The sequence below is a fragment of the Aureobasidium subglaciale genome (assembly GCF_000721755.1).
Source record: "Aureobasidium subglaciale EXF-2481 unplaced genomic scaffold scaffold_13, whole genome shotgun sequence".
Lineage (NCBI taxonomy): Eukaryota > Fungi > Ascomycota > Dothideomycetes > Dothideales > Saccotheciaceae > Aureobasidium > Aureobasidium subglaciale.
This window is the reverse complement of record NW_013566982.1, coordinates 202736-227803: the sequence shown is the minus strand read 5'-3', so window position 1 is coordinate 227803 and position 25068 is coordinate 202736. Positions and strand designations below refer to the sequence as shown.

At 51.7% G+C, this 25068-nt stretch overlaps 12 protein-coding genes across 12 annotated transcripts; 7 read left to right on the top strand and 5 right to left on the bottom strand.

Moving 5' to 3' along the window:
- The first annotated feature begins 819 nt into the window (after window positions 1-819).
- Window positions 820-2361, top strand: AUEXF2481DRAFT_269008 (uncharacterized protein). The gene has a single exon (XM_013487547.1). The coding sequence runs from the start codon at window positions 932-934 to the stop codon at window positions 2066-2068; it is 1137 nt and encodes a 378-aa protein (XP_013343001.1). The 5' UTR covers window positions 820-931; the 3' UTR covers window positions 2069-2361.
- Window positions 2362-4608: 2247 nt separating this feature from the next.
- On the bottom strand, window positions 4609-6082 carry AUEXF2481DRAFT_5835 (uncharacterized protein; the record flags this gene model as incomplete). Its single annotated transcript, XM_013487304.1, has 7 exons — window positions 4609-4670; window positions 4756-4930; window positions 4985-5155; window positions 5213-5293; window positions 5350-5463; window positions 5726-5789; window positions 5955-6082. The coding sequence occupies 7 exons, from the start codon at window positions 6080-6082 to the stop codon at window positions 4609-4611; spliced, it is 795 nt and encodes a 264-aa protein (XP_013342758.1).
- Window positions 6083-6671: 589 nt separating this feature from the next.
- AUEXF2481DRAFT_30319 (uncharacterized protein) lies at window positions 6672-7302 on the top strand (the record flags this gene model as incomplete). The annotated part of the gene is made up of 3 exons (XM_013487367.1): window positions 6672-6677; window positions 6733-6994; window positions 7049-7302. The coding sequence occupies 3 exons, from the start codon at window positions 6672-6674 to the stop codon at window positions 7300-7302; spliced, it is 522 nt and encodes a 173-aa protein (XP_013342821.1).
- Window positions 7303-9342: 2040 nt separating this feature from the next.
- On the bottom strand, window positions 9343-10385 carry AUEXF2481DRAFT_30318 (uncharacterized protein; the record flags this gene model as incomplete). The annotated part of the gene is made up of 3 exons (XM_013487366.1): window positions 9343-9683; window positions 9736-10126; window positions 10260-10385. 3 exons carry the CDS (start codon window positions 10383-10385, stop codon window positions 9343-9345), a joined length of 858 nt encoding a protein of 285 aa, XP_013342820.1.
- A 461-nt stretch (window positions 10386-10846) lies between these two features.
- AUEXF2481DRAFT_5832 (uncharacterized protein) lies at window positions 10847-12154 on the bottom strand (the record flags this gene model as incomplete). The annotated part of the gene is made up of 2 exons (XM_013487303.1): window positions 10847-11409; window positions 11464-12154. The coding sequence occupies 2 exons, from the start codon at window positions 12152-12154 to the stop codon at window positions 10847-10849; spliced, it is 1254 nt and encodes a 417-aa protein (XP_013342757.1).
- An 887-nt stretch (window positions 12155-13041) lies between these two features.
- Window positions 13042-15336, top strand: AUEXF2481DRAFT_66369 (uncharacterized protein; the record flags this gene model as incomplete). The annotated part of the gene is made up of 4 exons (XM_013487478.1): window positions 13042-13175; window positions 13228-14074; window positions 14125-14370; window positions 14419-15336. 4 exons carry the CDS (start codon window positions 13042-13044, stop codon window positions 15334-15336), a joined length of 2145 nt encoding a protein of 714 aa, XP_013342932.1.
- Window positions 15337-15895: 559 nt separating this feature from the next.
- On the top strand, window positions 15896-17074 carry AUEXF2481DRAFT_66450 (uncharacterized protein; the record flags this gene model as incomplete). The annotated part of the gene is made up of 3 exons (XM_013487489.1): window positions 15896-16078; window positions 16184-16534; window positions 16676-17074. Coding segments are annotated over 3 exons (933 nt in total), but the record flags the coding sequence as incomplete, so codon positions are not given.
- A 928-nt stretch (window positions 17075-18002) lies between these two features.
- On the bottom strand, window positions 18003-19454 carry AUEXF2481DRAFT_268606 (uncharacterized protein). Its single transcript, XM_013487546.1, has 4 exons — window positions 18855-19454; window positions 18667-18805; window positions 18258-18595; window positions 18003-18208 (listed from the first exon to the last, which is right to left on the bottom strand). The coding sequence occupies exons 1-4, from the start codon at window positions 19239-19241 to the stop codon at window positions 18086-18088; spliced, it is 987 nt and encodes a 328-aa protein (XP_013343000.1). The 5' UTR covers window positions 19242-19454; the 3' UTR covers window positions 18003-18085.
- Window positions 19455-20933, bottom strand: AUEXF2481DRAFT_268585 (uncharacterized protein). The gene has a single exon (XM_013487545.1). It carries the CDS (start codon window positions 20586-20588, stop codon window positions 19668-19670), a length of 921 nt encoding a protein of 306 aa, XP_013342999.1. The 5' UTR covers window positions 20589-20933; the 3' UTR covers window positions 19455-19667.
- A 414-nt stretch (window positions 20934-21347) lies between these two features.
- Window positions 21348-22886, top strand: AUEXF2481DRAFT_47271 (uncharacterized protein; the record flags this gene model as incomplete). The annotated part of the gene is made up of 1 exon (XM_013487467.1): window positions 21348-22886. The coding sequence occupies one exon, from the start codon at window positions 21348-21350 to the stop codon at window positions 22884-22886; it is 1539 nt and encodes a 512-aa protein (XP_013342921.1).
- An 82-nt stretch (window positions 22887-22968) lies between these two features.
- AUEXF2481DRAFT_268555 (uncharacterized protein) lies at window positions 22969-23855 on the top strand. The gene has a single exon (XM_013487544.1). It carries the CDS (start codon window positions 23051-23053, stop codon window positions 23615-23617), a length of 567 nt encoding a protein of 188 aa, XP_013342998.1. The 5' UTR covers window positions 22969-23050; the 3' UTR covers window positions 23618-23855.
- On the top strand, window positions 23704-24430 carry AUEXF2481DRAFT_5826 (uncharacterized protein; the record flags this gene model as incomplete). Its single annotated transcript, XM_013487302.1, has 4 exons — window positions 23704-23851; window positions 23916-24160; window positions 24216-24281; window positions 24338-24430. 4 exons carry the CDS (start codon window positions 23704-23706, stop codon window positions 24428-24430), a joined length of 552 nt encoding a protein of 183 aa, XP_013342756.1.
- Between the last annotated feature and the right edge of the window lie 638 nt (window positions 24431-25068).

The following is a 25068-nucleotide window of genomic DNA, read 5'->3' as shown; positions in this document are numbered from 1 at the left end:
AGACTTCGTCGCATCTCGCACCTCCGGAAAGGGCGGTTCGAAGCTGGCCGCGAATCGTCAAAGGGGCGACATGAAAACATGGTTCGCGTGGTGACAGAATCTCTATTTTCACGCACGCGTCGTATGGGCGCACATGTATGAGTGTCGCAGAAAGGCACGAGACGAGCGAGTCAGTAAGAAGTTCGCGTGCTTCGAAGAAGACCCCTAGCTTAGAGGCACAAATTGAATGAGATCACGATTTGTCGGCGGATGTTTCGCTGGCTGCAGTCGCAATCGAGCAAGCCCAGCGGTTGGCAAGGGTCGAGCTTAGGGGGAGAGGTCGGTAAGACCAAATGCAAGTTGCATGACCAGTCGCAGCATCGCAGGAGAGGGTTCCCGGCTCAGATCGCCGATTGCACATTCAGGGCCCCGCTATTCTGTCAGGCAGGGCTGGCGTGTGAACGGGCACTTGTCGCGATAAGGTTGCGTTCAAGCATGCATGTATCCCGGCGCAGACGAAGGATGGCGCTGGCCGTCCGCGGCGAATATGGTGATCCCGTCTATGGGATTACTCGGCCGTTCGTGGCTTTCCAGGGTAGTAATTGGGTTGGCCATCCCGGCTTCGCCATAACAGGATCCTAGTGCGGTCAAAGTGCTCCACGACCGAGCAGAGACAAGTGGGAAGCTTTGCGGCATCCCCTCGCGCGCCGTGCGTTGTCTTCCCTTCATAAAGTACCCGTCTCCCTCGCCCAGTACAGGTCTTGAAAGTGTTTGTCCTCCTCAAGACCTGGTCCACCTCGCACCTGTCCTTATCTTGAACTATACAATACAGCCTTCTCACTCCACCAAACACCATACCTGTACAGCTTAGGCTTTTATAAAGTTCCGCCTTCCCAAGTGCATATATCTTCTGCGGTCTTCATCCGCAGACTGGCCCAAGACTCTACTCCTCATGATGGACGGTAAAAACAGCATCGGAAGGAAGGTATCATTGCTCAACGACGACTCGCACACTGCTGCCGTGCTGCACCGTCTGCCGCCGCTGAGCGTCTACTACCGCCCCACGCACTCGCGCTCGCCAAGTTTGGCTTCGTCGACGCCCAGCGTTTCCCCACAAACACCCCGATTGGTGAGAAGCGAATCGTCGGATTCCCGTGGCCTTCCACTTTCACCTCTCACACCACCCCCAACATCCTTCGACCATCCGCATCACTCAAAGTCGGCCCACTCTCACTATTTCGCCGGACCCGCCACCTCATTTGCCAAAATGGACGACTCGACGACTTCCGTCTACCCTCCGGTTCCGGACGCCCAGGCCAGTGCGCCTTACCCAATGCCCATCTCACAGGTCGCATCATCGACAAGCCAACACATGCCGCAAACCTATCGCAGCTCCAACTCGCCCGTCTCAGAGTCCTCCCGCGCTGCTCCGGCCGCCAATAAAGCCTCGACCAAGAAGAACCACTACCCCTGCCCACTAGCGAAGCACTACAACTGCAGCGACTTCTTCACCACCTCCGGCCACGCCGCTCGTCACGCAAAGAAGCACACTGGCAAGAAGGACGCCTTCTGCCCCGAGTGTAACAAGGCCTTCACCCGCAAGGACAACATGGAGCAACATCGTCGTACGCACCAGAACGTCCGTGGTCCCTCGAAGACGTCGGTCGATGGCCGTGTCAAGAAGTCGACAAAGCCTGCACCACGCAAGTCTATCTCTGGTGCAATGGAAGCTGCTGCCGTCGCTCACTTGGAAGAGCACCAACCACAACCACAACATCAACAACCACCTCAACATCAACACCAGTACCTTTCCACACAACAACCTATCATGTCCACTAGCCCTTACTACATCAACCCAGACCCAATCCAACCCCTGCCGCAACCAATCTCATCCGATTTCAACACTAGACCTCCGCTCTACCGCTCCAGCTACCCCAGCTCTCTCGACTTTCTCCCTCCACAGGCCAGTCTAGTGCAAGACCCCGATCTTCACTACAGCTACCCTTCTCCTGGTCTCTCAAATGGCCTGGACACTCTTGCTCTGGCCGCAAGTGACCATCGTCGCATGTCTGGCGAAGACTCATGCTAGATTGTCTCCTGCCATACCATGGTCACGATGCTCATATCACGAACTCTCAACGTCGGCACGGCTTCTCTTCCATGTTTTGTCCTTTTGTCTTTTCCGCACGCACATATACCCAGTTTCGATTCTGCCTTACCTTATTTCCCCTAATGCTGGCGGGGGACCTGCCCCAGAGGTTGACCACACTGACAAGCAAGAGGGACTTGCAAGTCTGGTCTCATGTATCACTAAAAGCATTGTACGAGCGTTGGAGGTTTCTGACTTTTTCATTTCTAAAGACTCACGATGGCACGCATGGATTTTATCTTACAATGCGGTCGCCCAAGTGCAAACCATGCCTGGTGCACAGGACTCAAAAGACGAAGAACGAAGATTGGCTACTAGAGCCCTCTGTTATAGTACGGTGTACTAGAAGTAGCGACCAAACAGTATCACCAAAAGATGGCTTCAAGCAAAACGTTCTCATAGTCCACTTCCCACTACGCCGTAGCAACCGTGTAAATTGAATGTGTTCAACGATCGGTCGATCTGACAGTCCGTATCGAACCGGCCACAGGTAGTAGGTCAGCTCGCGATCGTAAATCACAAAGGATTCAGGACAGTCCGGCGTTTCCGAGAAGAGTGCAGTGATGGAGTGGCGTAGGAAATGTAACGGATTCATGAAGTGCTCCATCGCAGCACTTCACCGACTCAAGCGGACTCAAGTGTAGCAGTTCCAAGCGATCCCAATGCGGCACACCGCGCGACCAGCGAACGGCTTTTTCGGAGGGCCCCTCCGCCCCGCCTGTTCTCTTACGTCCGTACGTCGAGCACGGAACCGCAACCTTTGATGTGTCGTAGCAATCGTGCCAGTGACAGAATTGTGATGACACCTTGTTCATAGGTACACTACTGTCGCCATCCACGATCTTTTCCAAGCCGAGGCCATCACCTATCCAGCCACCTCGCCCAACCAATAACCATACAAATCCTATCATTAAGGTCCGCGGTAGTGGCTTCCGAAGGCATAAACGCGCGCGAGGCCGACTGAACCCCTTCTCTCGATAGTCCACGACCGAACATTAACCGTGTGGAGCCCTTCGCACGTACCATGTACCTCTTTGGTTCGGACGGTGTCAGCTGAAGTCGGTTTGTCTGGGCTTCATATGCAGACACGTCATACTGTAGGAAGCTCGCTGCAGGGATCCGTCAAAGTCTGGCTGAAAAGTCATGACAGTGTGTAAGAGCGAGCTGACCTGCAGATGGGCACTCGTTCATGTTGCCCCAGGACCCTGTGTCTTCTAAGCCAATAGAAAACAATGGGGCCATTGCAACATCCTTCGGGATCGCGCTACCAGCGAACACGTTTCGCGAGTCAACATCACTACAGTTCGCGATCCTTCAAGGAACGGTGACATTCTAAACATTGTTTGGTATGTTGAGGACAATCTGCGACCGGTCAAAATCTGCGACTGGTCAGTTCAATACTTGACAGCGGGCCCCTGGTGTCGGTAGTCGAATCCTACAGGGAGTGCCGTCACAGCCCACCTCGCCGGCGGCCACTACTGTACCTACATACGCCAGCTATTATGCTTTTGCGTTTACAATTTGCGTTTATCGGACCTCATGGCCATTCATCACATGGTCACGTTGAAACCAGCTCGAAGCCACTAACCAGATCCTCCCGCAGGAATGAGTACTCATGTCCAGACTTCGAGTTGCTCGATTCTATTTGGGCGCATACGGAGAGACGTCCCTGATATGTTTTGTGCAAGTTCGATCCACAGCGAGGCACTGCCGCACTGGTGCCTCTTAGTTGTGCTACCACAGTCGCTGTCCTCAATTGTGGTTGGTCGTCAAGGGTCTGTCCTGAAGGTATCCGGAGGATCCATTTGAGAATCCCGCACGTTTATTCTCCACCTTCTCTCGCTCAGTGTTGCGGGCGATATCTGGGGGCAGATCTCCCCCACACCCTTGCTCGCAAGAAACACTGCCTCTTCTCGCGGGTGCGCGGTTTTTGGGCATCTACAGCCCTCGAAGTACTCGTCTACTCCTCACAGTACCACTGAACTCTGTCTGAGACTTCGCCTCACAGATCAGTTTGCACCTCGCTCAACTCTTACTAGTTTGTTCACACTACCAAGCTTGTGTAGACCTCCAATAGATTATACCCTTTCTGTTTCAAAAGCATTTCAACATGTCGAGTGTTATACGCTCGATCTCCACATGAGCTCGTTCACTCTCAGTCTCGGCTGAACGTACTTGGGTAGAGCTTGAGGCTCCTAACATGTGGTGATGCAGGTCTCGGGCCTTTTCAACTCTATCGACAATCATCACTTGCTCGAGCATCAAACTAAACTTTGCATACCTGCGGCCACTAGATCCACGTCGACCGAAGAGAAGCTAAAAACAGGATGTCGACATCAAATGCCTCCTTCGACTGACTCGTAGAACGATGGTTTGAGAACCCCTCTGATCGCTGATACCCTCGAGTCATGATACCGTTGCAACGGTCCATCACCAGTCTCGGCCATCCCCGACAACACACGGTCGCGAGCGAGAGAGCCTCAGGGTAGTCCTTTGCCGGAGTTGATAGCCTTCTGCACTTCTGATGTATTTGGTCGGTTTTCTGCAAGTTATGGGGTCAGCCAATGGCTCCGCAACCCCGGGCCGGCATCTCGAGCCTGGGTCCTTGGGCTAGGTACGGTACTTACCCGCGTAACGCTCATAACTATCCAAGTACAACTCGTCTGTGCTTGTAGTGGCCTTGACGGCATGGTTTTGCTCGATAGCGTCGACCCATTTAGCCCAGCGAGTGCCAGCCTCAGGCTCGGGCCAGCCCCTGTACGGCTGGAGGACCTTACGAAGGCGAATTATCCATGGCGCAATCTATGCCCGATCAGCAACCAGGTCCGTAATCTGGGTGGGGGAGTGGCGCGGTACCTGAACATCCACGAATGACATGTTATCGCCCAAGAAGAATGGACCAGACTGATCAGCAGCGTCGACAAGCTTCGACATTTGTCCTTTGAGCTCTTCTGCATGCTCAATCTGATCCTTTTCATCTTGAGCTTGTAAGTAACGATAGAAGTTTGGTACGATACTCCGATTGACCTGTGCTGCCGATGAGCTCACATTACCTGACGTTCGTCATGCTGCAGTCAATCTTACATGGTCAGACCATAAGCGAGAATACGCCCTCAACTTCGGATCACTGGGCAGCAGGGCCTCGCCCTCGTGCAGATCTTCGAGCTACACATTCTCCTGATCAGCCTCTGGGAGTATGTGAAAATTCAGGGGGACCCAACGTATTCCATTAGCACAGTGGATTCGTAGGAGCCCCAGTCACCATGTCGAAGGGCCGGGACTAGACCACGAGGATTGACTTCCAGTAGCTGCTTTGGCTTTTTGTAGGGATCGACCTGCACCACGTCCATCGTCAACAACTTTGCTCACTCGTACCTGCTCTGCATAGCGAGAGGCGTCGCGGTGTGGGTATCAAGGTATGTGCCTTTACTCAGAGGACGCCGGTGCTCTTGTCCACCCTGACTCCTTCGGCGAGCTGTCATGGAGTTTGGGGAGATTTGATATGGAACCCTGAGCCGGCTTCGCGAGGGTGATAGAAACTCGCTTATGACAAATGCCATGGCTCCTGTTCCTTGGTGTCGGCTCAAGAGAACTTACCTCGATATACTGATAGTCGAGTCGCTTCAGTTCAAGAGAGATCCACACTCTCTGCACGAAAGGACTGCGCAATGGTTCGTGTCAACATAAATGACCCGCAAACTCGAAGCGAAAACAAATCTAAGCGCTCAAGATATTGTCCTTCACAGGACCGAGCCTTTACAGCAACAGGAAGCTCTAAAGAGGGTTGCTGTGCTCCGCCCTAATATGAGATATTCGGTCAACATACCAAAAACAGCTTCCAAATAGTTTGAGCTCATGATCCTCAGAGTGGCTCTCGACTGTCTCAAGTGCAGCGCCCGTGGCCTTTTTGTGATACGTCTTCTTGTCAGGGTTCCCGTTTTGGTTGGCATCCATGGTTGTGAATCGAGTGGTGGATGTGAATTGCACTTTGAAGGTTTGAATATGTTTTCGATTTATCGAGCAGTCTAAGTTATGGCCTAGATTAGGATGGCAAACTTGACATAAAGAGAGAAGTCTTCGTTCGATATTGACAGTCACTTGAAGACGTGAAGTTGAGCAAGCGATGACGATGATGCTATAGATTGACGGACCCCGCAAGATGACGAATTGCTGCCGTACCAACCATCTCACCCAAAGATTGTCTCAGCATCAAGAACAAAAGGTTGAAGCTCGACAAGGGCGAATTACCACTGCGTTTCGGATCCTACAACTCTGCTTTGTACTTGTGAGCAGGGAGATGCAAATCTTGTTCGCTCTTGCCATTGTTCCATCAGCCATGATAATGAAGGCACTCGAAGGCGGTAAGTGCGTCATGGCCGCTCCTGCCGGGTCGAGCTCACGCAAGCAAGTCCGTAAATCAGGGAAAGAGAGATGAATGAGTGTGCAAACATGTTGCCTGCTCAGTGCTCCAAACTAGACGCGCCTTCCTTTCCATCAACCACAAACTCACTACTTTCTTCGCCATCGCATCCACATCTCCGTCATGGACGTGAGTCTGCTCTCTGGAGTAGCGAGAGGCAGCAGAGAAACTGACTTGATGATAGAACTTCCGCATCTACAACCAGGCAACCGCCGCCTTGCTCGCCCTCGAAGCTGCGCCCCTCCTTCTCAGCCCTAGTATGGCTGCTTGGATGGCTTCGTCTGAGCCCAAGACCGTCTCAGCTTTCGAGACTCTGGTCGCACGTGAATTGGGGTTCGCCCTGCTCTTGTGCGCCTTCCTCGCACTGCTCTTCTCGGGCGAGTTGCACCGCCTATGGGATGACGCCGAAAACGTGCCCAGTGCTTCTGCCACCCCTGCATCTCCTTGTATGCTATGAACACTGATCACTCTGTCTGAGTTCCAAGGCTAATGCAAACTAGACTCGTCGGCCACTACCATCGCAACCCTCCTGTACCACCTCGCAACTGGCATTCTGATGTACATCTCTGGCACATCTGCACAACTCTCTGGAGTCCTGATTGCAGGCGCTTTGGCACACATGGCACTGGGCGTCGCAGGACTTTTGGTTCTGACCTTCGCAAACGATGGGAAAATCAGCAAGCGCACAGGCGCCGACAAGAGAACTTCGGGTTTCCTCTTCAAGAACAACGCTCATGTCCAAAAGCACTCATGATCACTGGGTACGAAGGTTATGTTACAAGACGCTGATTGCACATCGACTCGCCAACCCTGGCGAAAGATATAGTCGAGTAGTCAAAATATCATCAAATATCTCCAAGACTCACTTTCACATATCCACTCGGGAGACTATCGTTCTTTCTTTGCATAGAGAGATCCAACGCGAAAAATTGAGCTATAGAACCCCCAATCATTACTGGCTCTCCAGACCGATTTCCATCCTCTTCGATCATTAATTCAGAAAGTACAACATCGCGGATCTTCCGAACCAAACCGTCAGCATGCTCTCAGCGTCGTAGTCCAGCTTCGCGGTCGAATCCACACTTGCCAATCCTCTTGATACCGAACTCACAGGCCCTAACCAACACTGGGGTACGCTCGATGCTGAGGCCCAATTCAAGCTGTTCAAGAAAACATTCCATGCCAACTCACCTCCCGATGTAGGAGAGCCCCGATTCATCGAGAACAACTGTCTTGAGCTATTAATAGACACCGAAACAGAGCCAACTGTACTTCACATCACCCCTGAGGCATACACGAACGGCAATGCCGGTCGATGGTACTTCCGCTGTACCCTCTCTCACGACAAAAGCTTCCGTTGCTTCGCCGACGTTCGCGGCTGCCATTCCGAGAACTATCCTTATCATTGCAACATGGCCTCCCGTGCACAGGTCAGCGGCGGTACAATAAGATATTCTACACTTGGGTAATCGGGGGATGCGACTTCTTCAGTTTCAAATCGGATGTTATTCATAGCAAGGAAGTCATCCAGAGATATGAAGGATCTCGCGATGTCGCGGTGATGGCACAGGCAGACTTTTGAATAGACATTTGGATCTTGCGTGTTGGTCATCTGACAGCTGTACTCAAGCAGATATGTGTGCCACTCTCGAGAGGATATATAAAGTGCTCTTTACAAATTTGACTTCCAAGCCATCTTTGTAAAGTACAACTGTGGATTGTGCTTCTCTTGCACCTACTCGATGAGGCAGGTGGTGATGCTTCTGATGAGATGTCAGTCTGCGAGTCAATGAGCGAATGATATAACAGAAAAAGGCCTCTCTCGAGTCATTCTTAGACCGTAGTGAGGAGGGGAAACTGAACTCAAACGGACACTTTCACCAAGGCCCGAACCTTATCATGACATGAGAGCATATTTCAATTCGAGAAACAGCCTCAATCACCATATACGAACAAATTCGAAGCGAGAATGTGATATCAAATGTCATCCACTTTCTAGATGGGGATATAAGCCATCCCGAGTCGTTCCAAGATATTCTTGCTATCAATTTTTACCTGTATCTCATGAATCTCTTCAAAATCGATGGCCGCTCTACATCAGTCTCAAGCAGCTCATCTTCTACATGCAGCACATCATCAACGGGAACCTGCATCCATGATGAATACGACATCAACTACAAACCACCCACTCCGACTCCAAAACCAAACACGAAGACTACCGTGGATACAAATGCAGAGTCTGATGCCTTGGATGTCGAGATCCAGATGAATCTCTGGGCATATCTATTTATCCAAAACCCCAACCATGAGCCAGGATTCGAGAATCCGCGATGCGGATGCGGAGAAAGGACGAAACTCGGATGGAGTCGTGACGGTCGTCCTTATTATGGATGTGTTGTGCCGCACAAGAATAACTTTTCTTGCTATGTTGATCTAAGGGGTTGTGATGCTGGCAATCCGGCTTGTTTGTGTGGACAACCATCAAGGGTGAACCGGAATGAGAATGGTTTAGAATATTATACTTGTGTTACTGGGGGATGCGATATGTTCAGGTGGAAGCGGTGGCTATCTGATGGACGAGATTAGATGTGCTTGGTCCCGTTGAACAGACGTCTGACCGCGATCATTCATGCCCAATGGTCGATGTCAGCGGGGTCCTGGAGTTTAGCTCTTGATGATTCGTAGACTTTCAAATCTAGATATGAGGCTTCTCTTCATCTTGAAGAGTAGATGAGCACTCGAAGGGATGTCAGATTAAAGGATGCTACAGATGGTCCTCGATAGACATGACACCTCAAGCGTCAATGGGTATTCCGAAGGCCACGAGCTGTTTTGTGTAGCCTGCATCCGTCCACTTGTCACGTTCCTCCTGGTCGGGTACATACACTATACCCAGCATAGCAGCAGCGTTTGCTCCATAAGGACCATCACTAGTTCGACGAGGTATAACCGCGATCCAGTCTGCTGTCATGGCCACATTGTAATCTCTACTGCCTTCCCCGGACGTTGCCAGTGCAGCCTGGGATAGTCGGAGGAGCTGAAGATATGTCTCATACGCGCTCATCGTGTCAGTGCCACTCGGAAGGCGTAGCACGAAATGCTTGAAAGGTACATGCTCTAGCTTGGTGGATACATCTGTGGAGTCAGCATACGGCCAAGCATCAAGGCGAGAGACATGATAGCTGACCATGGTACGAGTCGGCCTTGGAAGGCCACAGCATGTGACTGGGCAGCGGGAAGACTTGAGTATGTTTGTGGCCTTGTGACGATCCAGCGTTGATACCGCAATTGTAGATGATCAGAGATGGAGTGTGGAACGCCTTCAAGACAGACCAAGCTGCGTCGATATCCGACAAGTCCAAGTCATCGGTCTGTAGCGCATAATGCCTGGTAGGTATAACAGTCATTGGTCGAAAGATACCATACTTGTTCACTAGCAGACGATGAGTGGACCCCAAATCCGTCACAACTTCCTCCGGGTCCGGGTCGATGAATGGACCACCAGCTTTTGATCTACTAGGTGCGTTGGCGGGAAGGATTGGTTTCCTCTTGAGTATACCTGCGATAATGAATTGGAACTGTCGCAGAAGATTAGTGGAGTGTTCGTTTGTCGTTTGGATTCATCGTCTTTTCCCGTTTCGCGTAAGCTGCGGGTTGACGGGGTGGGTGCCACGCATTGGAGCGACAACGCAAAAGAAATTCTTGACTCACATTGAGGCCATTGATTCTAACCAGCTCCGAGACAGCTTCCTCGTAGAAGATCTTTTCCTTCCTTGCAAGCTCGTCGAATCGAGCCAGCGTTCTCTCCTCGAGCTCTGGTAGATGTAGCAGCTCCATTGCAAGTTGGAGCACGGGAGTATTTCTTGCTAGAAGTCGTCTTGGAGGGCGCTGTTGTGTCTCTGATAATAAATGAACAAATGTCCTGTGACCTGGTTTGTTTCGCACGATGGCGATAGTCAACACGAAAACATGCTCGTATCAAGATAGCATATTGCAAAAAGAGTTATATGTAACGTGATCCGCACAGACTTCATAAATCAGTCGCAGTGGTTTAGTGGTAAAATTCGTGCTTGCCATGCACGAGCCCCGTGTTCGATTCACGGCTGCGACATCACTTTTGCTCGTCAGTCCCTCTGTTGTGATTCCTTTGGCTGCTAGATCTTTTTCCACAATGAGACGTTCGTGCGTGATTGGTATATACTGAGCTAGTTTTTGGTTGAATACGTAATTTCGTTTCGCATAGAATGTCATACGATATGTCTTTTAGCCAATCTCAGGCTCGTCTGCAACTCCATCACTCAAGAGTTGACCTTCCGCCGTAGAGATCTGCCTTCTTGGGGTACCCATTTCTCCAAAACCTCGACACTTTGACGGATGGAGAAGCATTGGTCATCGTCGGGTAGGAATCTAGGTGTGTCGGATTGGATGGACATGACTCTGTCGGCCCACCTCATCAACCTCTTCACGAGCTCTGGGAAGTCCAAAGCACCCATGCCACCTCTCATCGTAATCATCCGGTGTTGTGCGGGTCGATGTATCAGGTTGGCCGCGCTTCTGTCGCCGTACAGACTTTCGTGAAGGGCGATGCGACCAACGGCGAGGATTAATGGGTCGCTGACAGCGCGAACAGGATCGTTCAGTGCTTCATTGATGGATCGTACGGCCTGATCCCGCAAAAAGAGCGATGTTTCGTAGGGCAGAACTTTCAGCTTGATCAAGTCGCCGGAAGCAAAGAGGAGCCGGACGTTGAAGAGAGCAGAGTCTGCAAGAGCATGTTGAGTCATGAAGCGTTCCCATTTGAGTCCTTCTGCGTTGGAAATGCCTAACGCGGGCCAGCCGCGAGGAGCAAATACAGTTAGCACTAGAGATCAGGTCAGTATTCTGTCATTAAGATTGAAGAACAGGTGCCTCTTACTATGGTGTAGGACTCGGTCATACCAGGGCTGGCTGGCGACCGGATAGCAGTTGAAGGCATCATAAACGCCGCTGCCCAGGTCATGAGGACTCACGAGGGCGGAATTTGGTGTGGTCAAACTGGTATCTGGAGTCTCGATCGACGATATCCAGGACGAGACGAAGGTCGTAGGGCTTGCAACGACCGATTGTGAAGACGTGGAAGCAGAAGATGAGCTTGCCGGAGCGCGTCGGCGTGGGCTGGAAGCCTGGCTGCTACGTGGTGTTCGTTTCCTTTTTGTGTTCGAAATGAAGGGTCGGCCGTCAAACTCGGTGGTATCCGGTTTCGTTGTAGAAGGTCTACTTGTAGTGTTGGTCTCCCAAGTAAATTCGCGATCTTTACGATCTGGATACTGGTGCGAAGTAGGAGCAGCATCGGATTCAGAGATGATAGAAACCTTTCGGTCATGCTCTACATCTGGACCAGCGCTAACGGCGGACTTCTCGGTTGCTTCAAACAAAGCCTTGAAGTCAACTGGACTCGTAAATCGAGGATCTTTCAGGGTGTCAGGGAGCCTTTGGTGGAGCTTTGGGCGAACACCGGAAGCCCATCCAGAGGCGGCGGCGGCGGAACGGATTCGTTTCTTGTTTCCCTCATTTGTTGCATCTGAAGGAGCACCGACGTTGACAAAGGTGAATTGTTGCAAGGTCATATCAGCCTCTCTCCGCCCAAAGCATGGTACGGATCAGGGAAGTAGATTGCAAAAGAGACGGTTAGATGAAACAAACAATGCAGCCTTGTAGATCCGAATTGGAGAGGACAGAGCAAAGGTACAAAATGACGGGAACTGGCGAGAACTTGAGAGGCTGAGGCGTGAGGCTCAAAATGGCCCCCAGCACTCAGACAAGCACGCAAATGATGATTGGCAATGTTCAAGTTAGGGGAGAAAACCATTTGCAGTGAGCTGACTAGGGGCATGGTTGACTAGTTGGACGGCGGCTCCGGTGTATGAACCAGAAGCGGATGGCATGACCGCAGGTCAAAAACGCTCAATGTGCGCATCTGGCAAAACGAGCGATGGCTTTGATGCGTTGGGTGAACGGACACGCTCCGGAGACGGATCGAAAGGGTTTGAAGCGGGAGCTAGCCTTGGACAGGCATGGACTGGTCGAAGCTCTCGAGCTTAAGGAGCGCCCTCAGCCATGACTCTCCAATCTCGAGGCAAGCTAAAATGCAGCTGAGGTACAGTATGCAGGTATGGAGGGATGAGAAGTCGATCAGGACCCTGAAACTCCGACAGATTGCTGTAGGGGATGGGAACGCCGATGGATGGGATGCAACAACGATAGGGCTGTGATGTGGGTGAAATGGCGGGCTCATGCGGACACTGGCAGAGCGGGCGGCCTTCGCAGCTTGGTGCATGGTCACTAGTGGAGGGCGCCGATTCACGAATCACGAAATTCGGCGAGTTCCCAGGCTTCCCCGCGTTGGTGACGATCGCTCCGCAAGCTGACAGCGTCCGAGTTGCCGATGCATTGCAACGGAGAGAAGTCGCGACCAGCGCAACAGGTAGCCACCCAGTCTGGACCAAGCTTGACAATGGCGCTCGAGGACGAATCGCCTGTGTCGCTGCAGGAGGGAGGCAACAGCAGCACTGGAAAACGCAAGAGCGACGAGAGTCAGCAACAGCAGCAGCAACGCGCAAAACGCAACCGATACATATCCATCGCATGGTAATTTGCCCACCCCAAGTCACCCATGTCTCCGACTGACGCCTGCTCGAAGCAACGAATGCAAGCGACGCAAGATCAAGTGCAATGGCCAGTCTCCATGCCAGCGCTGCGGCAACCTCGCTCTGGAGTGCGTCTATGCCCCCAACTGCTGCACCTCGAGCTTCAAGGACACGGATGAGTTCAGAGCAATGTCCAACCAAATCGCCTCTTTGCAAGACCAGGTCAACGCTCTGTTCAACAGCATGAACGCCCTCCGCGCCGATCTTGGTAACCAACATACCCCCATCGACCCTTTCCTACAGCAACAATCCATCATGCAACACGACCAGCATCCCCCTCTGGAAGCCACTCGACGGAAGAGCATGTCGAGAAGATCTACCTTTAGGGGCCCCACAAGCTTGGAATTCAACCTGGGCGTCGCCAAGAATCATTTGGAGAACATGGGCATAGCTCCTCCTGCTCCCGAAGACGACGTGCTGCAAGAAGAGTCCCCTAATGGTGACTCGCTGGCTACCGCTCCGCTACATGCCAGCAAAGATCCTATATGGCACGTCAATCGCGACGAGGCTCTGCGTCTTATACGCGTCTACCAAGATGACATGCACATCATGTATCCCCTGGTCTCTATTCCGGAACTCGTCGCCTACGTCGACAAACTCTTTACCTTTATGGAATCTGCCCAGCGTACCGGCCTTATGATGAGGGCTGCTCCTGGAGCCGACTCTATCGATGACGAAGAGACCAACGTGCTCAAAATTGTCATGGCCACTGCAATGGTAGTCGAGGGTTCTGGAAGAAGCGATCTTGGTCGTGCCATGTATGCTTACGTGCAACCTTCCATCGATGCTCTGTTGCTTGGCGATACTGGCTTGAGGAGTGTACAACTGCTTGCCCTTACTGTATGTATCTTGCCGTTACGCGCGTACTCCACTCTTCTAACATAATCTAGGCAACATACCAGTTCCACTGCGACAATGAAGGCATATCATGGCGCATCATAGGACTGACCGCTCGCCTATGCATCGAGTTGGGCTTACATCGCAGGGAAACCTACGACCGTATGGACGACGAGCAAAGAACCATGGCGATGCTTACTTTCTGGTCTGTTTACTGTCTTGACAGGAGGTGGAGTTTTGGCACAGGCATGCCTTTCGCTCTCCAAGACACTGACCTTGACCCAAATTTACCAAAGCCGGTAAGTGACATTCTTAAATGGTATTGACCAAGCTAAACGGCTTTCTAGGGCGACAAATCACTATATCTGACGGCCATGATTGAACACTTTGCAATTGCCAGCAAGGTACGACTCTTGATTTACTCTGACTCCAGCAGAAAGCAAGTCAGCAAAGAAGATGTGAGTTATCTCGATTTCCAGATCGTCAATTGGCATAGGAATCTTCCTCGCCAGTTACACTGGGATCGAGAGTCGTGGGGCCAGGCAGACGGCGATGTCTCTGCTGGACAGCAGCGACTTCGAATTATTCTCTACTTGCGGGCGAACGTGATGCGCGTCATGATTCACCGACCCGTGCTGCATTCGACAGCATCCATTGTAAGCAACCCGATACAAGCACAGACTGTCGTCGACATTGCCAAAGATACGATCCGCATCTTGACGCACATCAACCGGACGAGCCGGATGTATCGAGCGTCGCAGAGCTTGTTCAACGCATTCCTCACGACGGCTTTGGCAGTATTGTTCCTCGCGGTGTCACACATGCCCGAGACGTACGCCGGACAGGTACGCGAGGAGTTCTATATGGCATTAGATCTTGTGCGAGGTATATCTAAAGGTAGCTGGGTGAGCAAAAGACTATGGAAGACGATCAGGCTGCTCAAAGAGGTAGGGCCGAAGCTCGGATTGGTGACGGGCAATCCACAGACGGATCCCAATCATTCAGCAGCAGTGGCTATGGCTGGACTTGCTGGACACAAGGTCGACGAGGGTGCATTCTTGAATCCTGGAGGGTGGAACAATATGGGTAGCGTGTCATCGAACTCGCCTGACGGAATGGTGCAGGACTTGACGAATTTGTTCGAGGCGGCTGGAGGATATAGCAATGGATTTGGAGGAGGGTTCGGGCCTGGGGTGCATCAGATGGACGAGAGTGGATTCGGTGGTGAGGATGAATTGAGCAGGATCCTCCGGGACTTGTTCTAGACTACATGGCGCTGTCGCTACGTTGCTGACATGCAAGACGACAAGATAGCTTCATGCGGGTAAATCAATGGATGGCCTTGTTATGAAGCTGGTCGACACGTGATGCGGGCTCTGCGGCATGGGGCATCAAGTCGCAGGCTTGGCGCATGGCCCTTCCGGAAACATCCCACTTTGATAGCAAAACAGCTGTATGACAAGCCGGCCGTGACGAGTAGTTGCAAGCGACAAAGAATTGAAGAGCAGAAAGTGAAGAGTGCCTTGAGAAGACATCTGCAGTGACTACCTGGCTTGGCAGGCGCATGTTCGACTGTTTGACTTACAAGTCGACTCCTGCCCACACGACGAGCATTTCGGCCCAATAGTCTCGCACACTCGAAGCTGCCTGCTACGCTCCTTCCTCTACAAGCCCGCGTCTCGACCATTCGAGACCCTCCACTGCGCCTGCCCTCGGTCCTTGAGCCAAGGCGCGCGCCGACTGCCGACCCGACTTCCCAAGCTTGCGCGTACCGACACCGCAATCGTGGATTCACGCGCATACGCCGGCCATGTTGGGCCTGACGACGAGAGCGACATGTCTTCCAGCAGCCAGGTAGCCGAGTCATGGATCAGCGCCTTCTGCAGCCTCGTGGGCCACGAATACTTTGCTGAGGTGTCCGAGGACTTTGTCGAGGACGACTTCAACTTGACCGGCCTGCAGAGCCAGGTGCCCATGTACAAGGAAGCTCTGGAGATGATCCTGGATGTCGAGCCCGAAGACGACTACAGCGACGACGAGGATGAAGAGGAGGATGAGGACCTGGACGACGACGATGACGAGATGCGGGATGCGGCCGCCTACAGACGCCAGGAGAGAAGACACTTGCGCATGGCCTCGGACCTGTCGGTGATCGAGAGCAGCGCCGAGATGCTGTACGGCCTGATCCACCAACGCTACATCACCTCGCGCCAGGGCATCCAACAGATGGCTGAGAAGTACGAAGCTGGCCATTTCGGCGCATGCCCTCGCGTCTACTGCGGTCAAGCAAAGGTTCTGCCCGTTGGCTGCAGCGATATCCCCGGTCAAGAGACGGTCAAGCTGTTCTGTCCTAGCTGTCTCGACGTCTACACACCACCCAACAGCCGCTTCCAGTCCGTCGACGGTGCCTTCTTCGGCACAACCTTTGGCTGCCTCTTCTTCATGACCTTCCCCGAGCTACGCGTTGGCGGCACAAACATCACCTTTGGCCCCTCTCCCGACCACGACTTGCCATCCACAACCACCACCACCCATCGCAAACGCCGTAGCAGTCTCACAAATGCCGCCGACACCTTCTCCTCCGCTCCACCGGTAGCCGCCCAGCCCACCCCTCTGCCGACACAACCAACCATCATCAACGGCTTTGCCGCAGAAAACATGGCTCCTGGTCTCGGCAAGACCAACATCTACGAACCTCGCATCTATGGCTTCCGCGTCAGTGAATTTGCTAAGAGCGGTCCCAGGATGCAATGGTTGCGCAAGAAGCCTGTTGATCTGAACGAGCTGGACGAGGTTGCCATCTGGGAACGCGCGAATGCTGGAACATCAAAAGATGACGATGTTGAGCTAATGGACGAGGAAGATGAGGATGACGAAGACGAAGAAGCACAAGACGAAGAGGAGCCGCTCCAGGCAGACGGAGATGTACGAAAAGGCGTAGCGAGACGAACAGCCGCTGCCGCAGCAGACGAAGGCGGTGCTAAAATCGGTAGCGCGGGTTGATGATGGACATGCACTTGGGAGGTGATCGTCGGTGTCTTTTGTGGTCTCCTCTGCTCTTTTGAATCGTTTCCCCCACTTTTTGCATCTCCCTCTTCTCCCACAGGTTTTCAAGCCTCTGTTTCATTCTTGCTTTCACCAAGGGAGAAGAGTCACATCGACTTTGCCTTCATCGACTGTCTTCTCACGAATTCTAGACAGACATCATTTGACCAAAATTCTTTTTCACGTTTTTCATGCAAACTTTCAGGCGTAGTGCTGAGAAGTAGTTTATCGTGATGTTTCTCCTTGGACGTGTCGGAGGTGATGTAGAATATCACAAAGACAATCATGTCTCAATCTTGAACGTCTTGTAGAGCAGGGTCACCCTTAATCTGTTATTGGCCTACTTACTGTCGTTACGATCTCGGACGTAGTTATAATCAATGACCGAAGGGGTCATCAGCTTATAGCCGGAGCTGTTACCAGGTAGTCTTGCCATTTGAGGTTGGTGGCACCGTCATGGCTGGTGTCTTATCTCAAACAATGCATTTTAAATGTCAACAGAAAATATTCAGAGCTTCCCAACCACACCTACACTCGACGGCGGTGACCGTAAACCCCTCGAAAGGTGCGACAAGTGTCTATGAAGGATCTGTACCCATGGTCTGAAGCGTGCAATCGAAGATGGTCGACATACGATGGGATGGAAACCAAGACAGGGTTGTACTCCCAGCTGCACATCACTTGCTCGGCAGCATCTCGAAATATGACAACACCACAAGCAAATCAATAGAGGGGCGAAATTTCGATCATAATCGAGCTTGCGAGATAGTTAGATGTGGTATGTGTACAGTTTATCATATTTGATGTATTTTCATGCTCTTTGTGTCAGTCTCACTGTTCTCGTAAAACGTCGTAAAGCCATGCCTGCGGGTGTGATACCCAATTACGCTATGCCATGTCTGTCCTTCTCATGTTCCATGCAAACGAATCGATGAACCACAATCAACGACAATCGAGATCCTGAAGTTCCTAGAAAACCTCCATGTCTTCGAGCAGGTCGGTAACTTCAGAGGTCTTGACTTGCTCTCTACACCACCTACAATCGACCAAATATGGAACATCGGCGACCTGACCACAATCACAGAGATACTCCTGTTGATGGTCAGTCAGCGTAAAAGGACGATCTTGTAGGATGACTTACAGTCTTGATGAGATTGCGAGTCGACTCGTCATCCTTCTTGACCCACTTGTAGACCTCTCTCTTCAGTCGACGGCTGTATGCCTGGGCCTCTTTCCTGATGAAGCACGGTATGCAGAGCCAGCTGTCTTCGATAAATTGATCAATCAGGGTGCAGCAACACCAGTCACCATGGAGATCGCGGTCCAGGACCTTATCGCAGAGGATCCTAAAGTCAGGCTCTCCATCGTAGCAGAACCCTGGCTTGCATACTGAACAGTAACGACGCTCGCGAGAAGCACCGGCCAGGAGAACAGCACGGATTGCTTCTATTGGGAAGTTACCAGAGTGGAAGTTGGGGCCTGGATACGCAGGGTAGTCAGCACATGCCAATATTTGCGATCAGTAGACATGTGGGTTGCTCTCGGCTCACATTCATCGCAATGGTCGGCGTGACAATGGCGCATGGCCTCGAGGGTTGTGGTGAGATCAGCTTCGTGGCTTTCCCAGTGATCTGGATCATCCTTGCAGCAGGGGAGATCGTCTAAGTAGGCGATGTGGTAGCGGCAGCTCTGGAGATTGTGAGTACGCGAGAAGCACAATCAACAGTACAAGACTTACGTTGCAGACCATAGCTTTACAGTCTTCGCAAGGCATGGGCTCGGTAGCCTCGCACTGGACAATGGCCTTCGTGACATCACCCTGCCAGTGACCAAAGCACCTTGCTCTGGCTTCGATGCCTTTGCCATCACAATGAGCACTCTCCTTGATTCTTGCGAAGATGTTCTCGTCGTCAGTGAGATATGCGTTGATCTCTTTGCAAGTGGAGGTAAGGTGGACGATGTCCGCCGAAGAGAGTTGATCCGTCACCATGATCATGAGCTGGTATTGAGAGAGAATCTGGACGAGGGGCGAGATTGTAGTCTGAGGTTTCTGTTGACGATGGAAATTGATCCTACCCTGGTTCTTGAGAACCGCCAGGCCCTTCTTAGTGCGCTTCTGAGGCATTGCGGCGGCTGGCGTTAGGGTGAGTAGGCTCGACCAGGTCTGCAAATGTGAATGGGATGGTCAATATTGCTGTCAAAGGAGAAACTCTACTTCGCGGAATATGTGTATCAGAGGAAAGGCCAACCGGGTCCAAAGGTGCGACTTGAAAGCCGAGGCAGCAATGGGTTGTATGGTGAGTTGGGAAAGAGCATCTAGCCTCAGGCTGCCGCGACCAACCCGCGTGCTTGCCGTTTCCAGAGGCACCAAACTGCCAGAACACATCTTCAGTCTGCCAACATGCTCCTGCTCGATTGCAATATACCAAGATCGTGGGTGAGGATGATCTGATAGAGTAAAGTCACATCGTCCGTTGCGAATCGGCTCTATCGGGTGTGAATAAATCAACTACAGAACTTGCTATCAAGCAGATTCTCTGTGCTGATCCAATCAGAACACCATTCTCAGCTTTAGCTTGTCTTGCTCAACAATCTCGTCCTTCTTAGCCAAAAGCTCCTCCATGTCCCAAGGACAGCTCACGTATCTTCCACCAAGCCAGTCTTTACGTGCGGCAGAGAGCCAAGCGATTGTGTCGCCGGGCAGATCAGGTTTGTCAGGAAACTTATCGCGAACACTCTCGGGTGCAGTCCCTTCGCTGATCTTGGTCTTTATGGCACCGGGGTTCACGCAGAAAGTCAAGAGGCCTTTTCCGTTAAGTTCCAGTTGTAAGGACTCAGTCCATCTTAACATGGCAAGCTTTGAACTTCGATAGCTTGCAGTCGTTGGACGAGCACTCAAGGCACCCGAGGAGGCTACGTTGATCATGGTACCCAAGCCGTTGTCGGTTGCACGTGTGGAAAGCAACATTGGGAGGAAGGCGCGAGTCATGTTGATAAGTCCTTGAATGTTGACCTCCCATGTCTGCCAAAGAACGTCCGGATCGGATTCGAGAGTCGACTTGTTCGGTTCCATGTGAGCAGCATTGTTGATCAGGATGTCCAGTTTTCCTTCGAATGCCCTCGACACATCATCATGCATAGCTTGTACTCTCACCCTCTGAGCAATATTTACCGTGTAATTCAGTACGGTAGGTTCAGGATGTCCAGCTTCAGTCGCAACCTGCTTGAGTCGTACGACGAGTTCGTCTGACACTCCGTGCAGATCAGCTACAGCTATCGCGGATGCTCCAGCTCGGGCGAAGGCTGTAGCTACAGCATAGCCCACTCCACTGTCCCAAGCTGCGCCGGTGACCAGAACTCGTCTCCCCTTCAAATCCAGTTTAAGAGGTGAAATAAATTCGTACGTCGTGTTGTGTCGTTTGTCCGTGAAGTAGCCACCGGATTGCTCTACCTGAGGGGTTCTGGCAGACATGACGATACACAAGTCAAGTCGAGAAGTTGTCGACCGAGTAGAAGGAGAAGGATACTAGAAGAGCAGGCTGTACTCGGAATTTGTATGTGAGGCATCGGAAACACAATTACCGTGTATGGACGGCCATCTTCCAGAACGGTAGACAAAAATCCGACCTGTGGGTCGAGATGGTGCTATGATTGCGAGCTATCGTTCTTGGAATGGAGCTGATTGTAGGCTCAGGAATCTTCACGACTACGATCAGCGTGAGGATGGTCGCTCAGTCAAGTGAACGCTACATCTTCATACTCGACAGAGTGCGTGCTTGCTAGAAAGTGAGACCGCTTTCTCGTCAATGATTCCGAGGAACCCGCGGGCAGCGAAGCGCACATGGCCAAGATCATGGTTGACGCCGAAAGCGGTAAGTGAATGCGGTCTTCATCGACCAAGAAAAAAGGACTAACGGTCATCGATATCAGGCTAGTCGGAGCGCTCCTCACCCTCAACCATGTACATACGAAGGTATTCGGAGCGTCATGCTGCCTCGAACCGACCCTCTGCGTTGTCTTCCTTTGCTTAATACTTGGTAAGGGCAGATGGCGAAAAATGAGTAATCTGCTCAGCACTTTCAAACATCGTATTCCTTGGTAAGCATTACTGAAGTATTGGATCTTTTATATACTTGGAGGAGGCTCCTTCCGTCCTCTCGCTGGTATAGTTTGCCAATATCATCTATTTCTCAACACTCCCTCATTCGAGTCTGAGCATATGTTCGACAAGATGAAACGCGAATCGCCACCAGACGACCAAGGGTACCCTGCCGTTTTTGACCTCGAGGATGAGTCGGAACAAGCGCGATGGGAAAGGAAGGGGAGAGAACGTCCTGAAAAGTTCAAGACCACAACTCAAGAAGTTGGCTTCATCTTTGCTGTGGTCATGGCACAGCTCATGTCCGAATTCTTCGTCTCTGGTTTCATTGTTCTTATCCCAACACTGGCAAGAGAACTGAACATTCCACCCGAGTCAACGACCTGGCCAGCAGGAGCTTTCTCGTTGGTTGTATCAACATTTTTGCTTCCTCTCGGACGAATTGCGGATATGTACGGAGCCTACCCTGTCTACGTAGGTGGAATCATCTGGACTGTGATCTGGTCAATCATCGCTGGATTCTCAACCAACGAGATCATGTTGGACGTCTGCCGTGCATTTCAAGGCTTCGGCCCAGCAGCATTCTTGCCAGCGTCAATGTCCTTGCTCGGATCTATATATCGGCCAGGTCCTAGGAAAAATCTAGTCTTCTCCATCTATGGTGCAATGGCTCCTCTAGGATTCTTTGCGGGCATCTTCTTCGCCGGCATATCGGCGCAGTACGCGAACTGGAGATGGTACTTCTGGATCGGCGCCATCATCAGCGCATTCAGTGGCCTGGCTGGGTTCCTGACCATTCCTTCAGACATTGCAGAGAGACGAGCAATGAACGTCAAGATGGATTGGCTAGGCACGTTCACCATATCTGTCGGCATTATCCTGGTCGTCTTCGCCCTGACCGGAAGCTCTGGAGCGCCTCATGAATGGGGAACAGACTATATCATCGCAACCATGGTCATCGGTGTGGTCTTCCTGGGTCTGTCCGTATACGTGGAGGGCTGGATTGCTGAAGCGCCTCTACTTCCACCAGAGCTGTTCAAGATCAAGTACATGAAGCCTCTTGTGCTTGCATTGTTGCTGACATACGGCGGCTGCGGAATTTACTTGTTATACGCTACTCAATACATGACCGAGATTCAAGGAGCAACACCGATGCAGCTTGTCGCCTGGTGGTCTCCCGCAGCGGTCGGAGGTTGCATCATTGCAACAGTGGGAGGCTTTGTGTTGCACTTACTTCCAGGAACCATACTTATCATTATCGCCTCAGTCGCCTGGATCGTCGCACCATTACTCTTCGCCCTCGTTCCGGTAGGCGGTCAGAACTTTTGGCCATGGGTGTTCCCAGCAATGGTGTGCTGTACAATTGGTATCGATATTACATTCAACGTCACAAACATCTTCATTACGACAAGTCTGCCAAATCGCCAGCAGGGACTCGCGGGGGCCTTGATCAACAGTTTGTTGCAATTGGGTATTGCAGTCGCTCTCGGGTTAGCAGATATCACTGTGGCTCAGACCGCAGACCAGGGAGTGGCACAGAAGTACAAGAATGCGTTTTGGCTCGAGGTTGGATTGGCTGGTGCGGCGCTGGTGATATTCGTCGGGTTCGTCAAGGTCGACAAGGCGAAGGCCCAAGCGACAGCAGACGAGAGAGTTGAGGTAAAGTCATAATAAATGCCGGAAGTGTTGGATTGGTTGAAGCGTAGATTTATATAATGATTTTTGATACCCATGACATTTTAGTTGATTCTCTTGCATGTGAAAACGCGATAAGAGCAGATTGACGCAATCTCATTCACCACCGTATTCGGAGCGACAAAGCGTTGAAAGTGAAGATGGACAAGCGAATGGGTCTGGCAAAGAAGAATAGTCCTGGTCAGAAGAGAGTGAATCTTCCTGTGATTGAAGGCCCAGAAGACAACGCGACGAGTTGTGAAGTTGGAAATGTGGATCGTCTGAGAATAGTGGATTCCGATTTTTGGTACGGTGGCCACGAATCCAGTTTCAATGGCGAGGGGTCAGCGAAAACAGGGAGATGGAAGGTGTTGCTTGGCACTTCACGTGACGATCCCTCCCAACCGCAACTTCCAAAGCTGGAGATGGGGCTTCTTGTTATTGCCCCCTTCGACCGTCCATACAAGACTCTGTGCTTTTATCTTCGACGGCCAGTGTCATATATCCGTAAGTCGCATCCGATCAATTCCAGCATGAGCGTGAGACGCTTTGCCGATGGACTCAGACCATGTCGCTCGAGTGCGCATCATCAGGGGTGTCATGGCTTGTGGACAAGTTGCGCTTCACCGAATGCGAAGTTGCTGCCTGTCTATAATATACTGCCACCTGGCAGCAGCACGAAGACGCTTTCACGCTCATTCTCCAACTCGACCGAAGCCTTTTACTGACTTGCTCCTGTTCGTTGTGATAGGCTACTCCGACATTTCTGAATAACCACTACCCACACGACACTTCAATCTACAACACCGCCAACATGGGTCTCACATTCTCGCGTCTGTTCGACCGTCTCTGGGGAAAGAAGGAGATGAGAATTCTCATGGTCGGTCTCGATGCCGCCGGAAAGACCACCATCCTTTACAAGCTGAAGCTCGGTGAAATCGTCACCACCATCCCCACAATCGGTCCGTGTTGTCGTCCGTCGCTTTCCGCCAGACTCGAGAAACTGACTTGAGCGCTTGCCTGCAGGTTTCAACGTCGAGACTGTCGAGTACAAGAACATCCAGTTCACCGTATGGGATGTCGGTGGTCAGGACAAGATCCGTCCTCTCTGGAGACATTACTTCCAGAACACCCAAGGTATCATCTTCGTCGTCGACAGCAACGATCGTGACCGTGTCGTCGAGGCCCGCGAGGAGCTGCAGCGCATGCTCAACGAGGACGAGCTGAGAGACGCCCTCCTCCTGGTCTTCGCCAACAAGCAGGATCTTCCCGTAAGTTCTCGCCCTGTCCACTGCTACATGACCACCGCTGACACCTCATTTTCAGAACGCCATGAACGCCGCCGAGATCACCGACAAGCTCGGTCTGCACAGCTTGAGACAGCGCGCTTGGGTAAGCCAAAATCCTATCTTCGATCGACACGGCAACCTCTAACACGCATCTCACAGTACATCCAATCCACCTGCGCTACCTCCGGTGACGGTCTTTACGAGGGTCTGGAATGGTTGAGCAACTCGCTCCGCAAGGCTGGTCACCAGTAGACAATATCCCCAGCTTGAACCTTGTGTCCGTTTTTGCCGCGCCTCAATTCATGTCTCTCAACCTTTCCTCTCCGTCCTTACGATCGTGGACCCTACTATTCTCCGACCCTTTGCACACATGGGTGTCTCTCCACGTGCGACCACTTCGATACCACAAACAATCAACAGAAAAGCGATAACAAAAAACGGAATGACGAGAAAACAAAGAGTGCCATGACCGAAAGCATTACCGACTCTTTTTCTGCTTACCACTCTTCCTTGTTGACAAGGACGGATGGACGGCATGGACAGGACGGGACAGAAACCAAACCCAGAAGTTGAATTGTCACTATTTTGGCGGAGGGGGCGGCGTTTTTGTTGTCATGTTTTCTTCTCTTTTTATTCTGTTGCTGCTGAATATGCATAACTCACTTTTTTGATCAGAACTCGAATGTTTTACGGCCCTGTTTTTAAAAACCCATTTGTTAAATTGGTAGTGGATGTGATACTCGTGGTACTTGGAAGGTTGTTGCATGTTTTGAGATCTTGCATTCTTTGGTATAGACAGATAAGACACGAGGCTTCCTGAGCAGTGTCTGCTTCTTTTTTGCTATCTGGATGGATGGCTTCCATCTCTCCTCTCCCCGAGTAAACTGTGT

Bases quoted from the DNA above. Each gene is read 5' to 3' on its own strand.
- AUEXF2481DRAFT_269008 (XM_013487547.1), top strand. From the start codon at position 932: ATGATGGACGGTAAAAACAGCATCGGAAGGAAGGTATCATTGCTCAAC.
- AUEXF2481DRAFT_268606 (XM_013487546.1), bottom strand. From the start codon at position 19,241: ATGCCTCAGAAGCGCACTAAGAAGGGCCTGGCGGTTCTCAAGAACCAG. The intron at 18,806-18,854 runs GTAAGTCTTGTA...CACAATCTCCAG, and splicing joins GTAAAGCTATGGTCTGCAAC to AGCTGCCGCTACCACATCGC. The intron at 18,209-18,257 runs GTAAGTCATCCT...GACCATCAACAG, and splicing joins CTCGCAATCTCATCAAGACT to GAGTATCTCTGTGATTGTGG.
- AUEXF2481DRAFT_268585 (XM_013487545.1), bottom strand. From the start codon at position 20,588: ATGTCTGCCAGAACCCCTCAGGTAGAGCAATCCGGTGGCTACTTCACG.
- AUEXF2481DRAFT_268555 (XM_013487544.1), top strand. From the start codon at position 23,051: ATGGACAAGCGAATGGGTCTGGCAAAGAAGAATAGTCCTGGTCAGAAG.